At 48.5% G+C, this 2,131-nt stretch overlaps 1 protein-coding gene across 1 annotated transcript; it reads right to left on the bottom strand.

Annotated features, from left to right (window-relative positions):
* Positions 1-1,471: 1,471 nt before the first annotated feature.
* SLC18A3 (solute carrier family 18 (vesicular acetylcholine transporter), member 3) lies at positions 1,472-2,125 on the bottom strand (the record flags this gene model as incomplete). Its single annotated transcript, XM_010286632.1, has 1 exon — positions 1,472-2,125. A coding segment is annotated over one exon (654 nt), but the record flags the coding sequence as incomplete, so codon positions are not given.
* Between the last annotated feature and the right edge of the window lie 6 nt (positions 2,126-2,131).

Below are 2,131 nucleotides of genomic sequence, written 5' to 3'. Positions count from 1 at the left end.
CTCACCGTCCCAAAGCGCCGTCGCGGTGTTGTCGTGAGTTGTGCGTCTCGTGAGCAGCGACTCGGCCGACCCGACCGGAGCTGCGGCGCCGCGGGGCCGCGCGGCTCCGCGGAACAGATGAGCGGTTTCTCCGCGTCTCTTTCGCGGGGCCCAGCTCCCTAGGGACGAGTGGAAGCCCTGTAATAGTTGCCATGGCCGTTTGTATATTTTTTTTCCCCCTCTTGAGATTATAAGTGATTTATTTTGTTTCCTAATGAACTAGGAATTTAAATAAACGGTTTTATTTTCTGTCAAGACAAATCTGCAGGGCAAAATAGGCACTCTGGTTCCATTGTGGTTGGATCGAAGTTTCCACTTTTTGCAAAGGTTTGAATGAAGCACTTAACCCGTCTTTTGTTTTATTTAATCCGTATCGGCTACACTGAGGTGGGCACGTTGCAATTGGGGCAGCATTCAGCACCAAGAAAGGCATTTTCCAGTGTTGTGTCTCTGACACAACAACCAGTGTCAGAGTAATGTAATTTTTTGAATATTCGGAAATTAAGATTCATGATTGTGAGAATTAAAATTAAATTCGCGTGAGAATACGAGGAGCTGGTTTTGGGCAATCGCTAGCATGTTTGCAGTGCAATGTTTTTTGCTCGGACCCGTTAACATGCGTTTTGAAGAATGAATGAGAACATTTTGTACCGGGGTTTTCTCTCCTGGACGATTTTGGTAACCGATGAGGTTTGTGTTATAAGGAATTGTGACCGTAGGGGTTACACCGAGCACAGCCAACTCCCTCCCTCCAAGCAGCGCTCAACAATGAAACAAAGACAATCGATCCCCTTCAATTCCATTTATTCAGATCGTATTCTTGTAGTTTAGACTTCAACATAATACAGCATATTGCACTTACCAGAGAGCAGCACAAGAGAGAAAAAAAAAAATACAATACTTCCGTTTATTCCCAAGGAAGAATAAGACGTTGTGATAGTTGTTGCTCTTCTTAAATATATGAAACCAACTGAAAATCTATGTACACAAGATTTACTAAGTCCCTGAATATGCCATTCGAAATTTTACACAGACTTTTTTGCTTTTCTTATATTTTTTACAGAGATATACAGTATGTCACACACAATTTCAGCTTGAGAAAACTTTGCAAAATTGTACCCCAGCTATGAGGCTATTGGGTTTTTTGTTTTGTTGGTGGTAGTTTTGTTGGAAAGACCCGCCCCCCCCAGATTTATACCAGTGATTATTCAGATAATTTTCTTCAGGCTTCTCCCCCCCATTCCCCACCCACTTCAACCTGCCAGAATGCTGAAGGAAATACCGATTAAAAACAAGTCTAGAAGAAGGAAGCCATTACATCATGACAAAGGTTAAACTGTATATATTGCACATCGGTACAGAAACATAATGCAGTATCCCTTTCATCCCCCCCTTTCCCCCTTGCTCCTGGGGCTGGGGCATGTGGGGGAACCTAACTGTACTCATAGTCCGAGGAGTCCTCCTCAGACACGCCCGTCAGGTCTCTGCGGTAGGAGTCCATGCCATTCTCCTCTGTCTCGCCCGTTGGCTGGAGGCTTTTGCCCATGCCTTTGCGCTCCTCCATTTTGATGGTGTCGTAAAGTCCCTTAGGCCCTTCTTCAAGGAGGATGTTCGTCTCCGAGTGAGAAGGTTTCATTTGGCAGACGTTTTTGAGGAAGAGGAGGACAGGGGCATAAAGCACATTGGCGAGCCCCATACCCAGGTTGAGCTGTGCAAAACCCATGGTGTGCACAATCTGGCCAGCCACAATGGGCCCCAGGGCATATGCCACAGAGTAGGAGATGTCTGCGATGGCATAGACACTGCCGTAGACTGAGACATGGCGCACGTCTACCAGGAAGGCCAGGGTGGGCAGCAGGGCTGTGTCCACCAGGGCGATGCCAAAGCAGATGCCGCAGAGGGGAACGATGACCTGCCCGAAATTCCTGCAGGCTGGCACCAGGCAGGAGCTAGCGCCAATGACGGCCATGCCCAGGGCCCCGTAAAACCACTGAAGGTGGGGGTACGCGGCGGCCAGCCGGACAGTGACGTAGACGCCCAGCACGTGGGGGAAGAAGGCGGGCAGCCAGGTGAGGCCCACCTCCCACTCGCT

The sequence above is a fragment of the Phaethon lepturus genome, unplaced genomic scaffold, assembly GCF_000687285.1.
Source record: "Phaethon lepturus isolate BGI_N335 unplaced genomic scaffold, ASM68728v1 Scaffold52254, whole genome shotgun sequence".
NCBI classification, from domain to species: domain Eukaryota; kingdom Metazoa; phylum Chordata; class Aves; order Phaethontiformes; family Phaethontidae; genus Phaethon; species Phaethon lepturus.
Note: the sequence above shows the minus strand (reverse complement) of the source record. Positions and strands in the feature narration are given on the sequence as shown.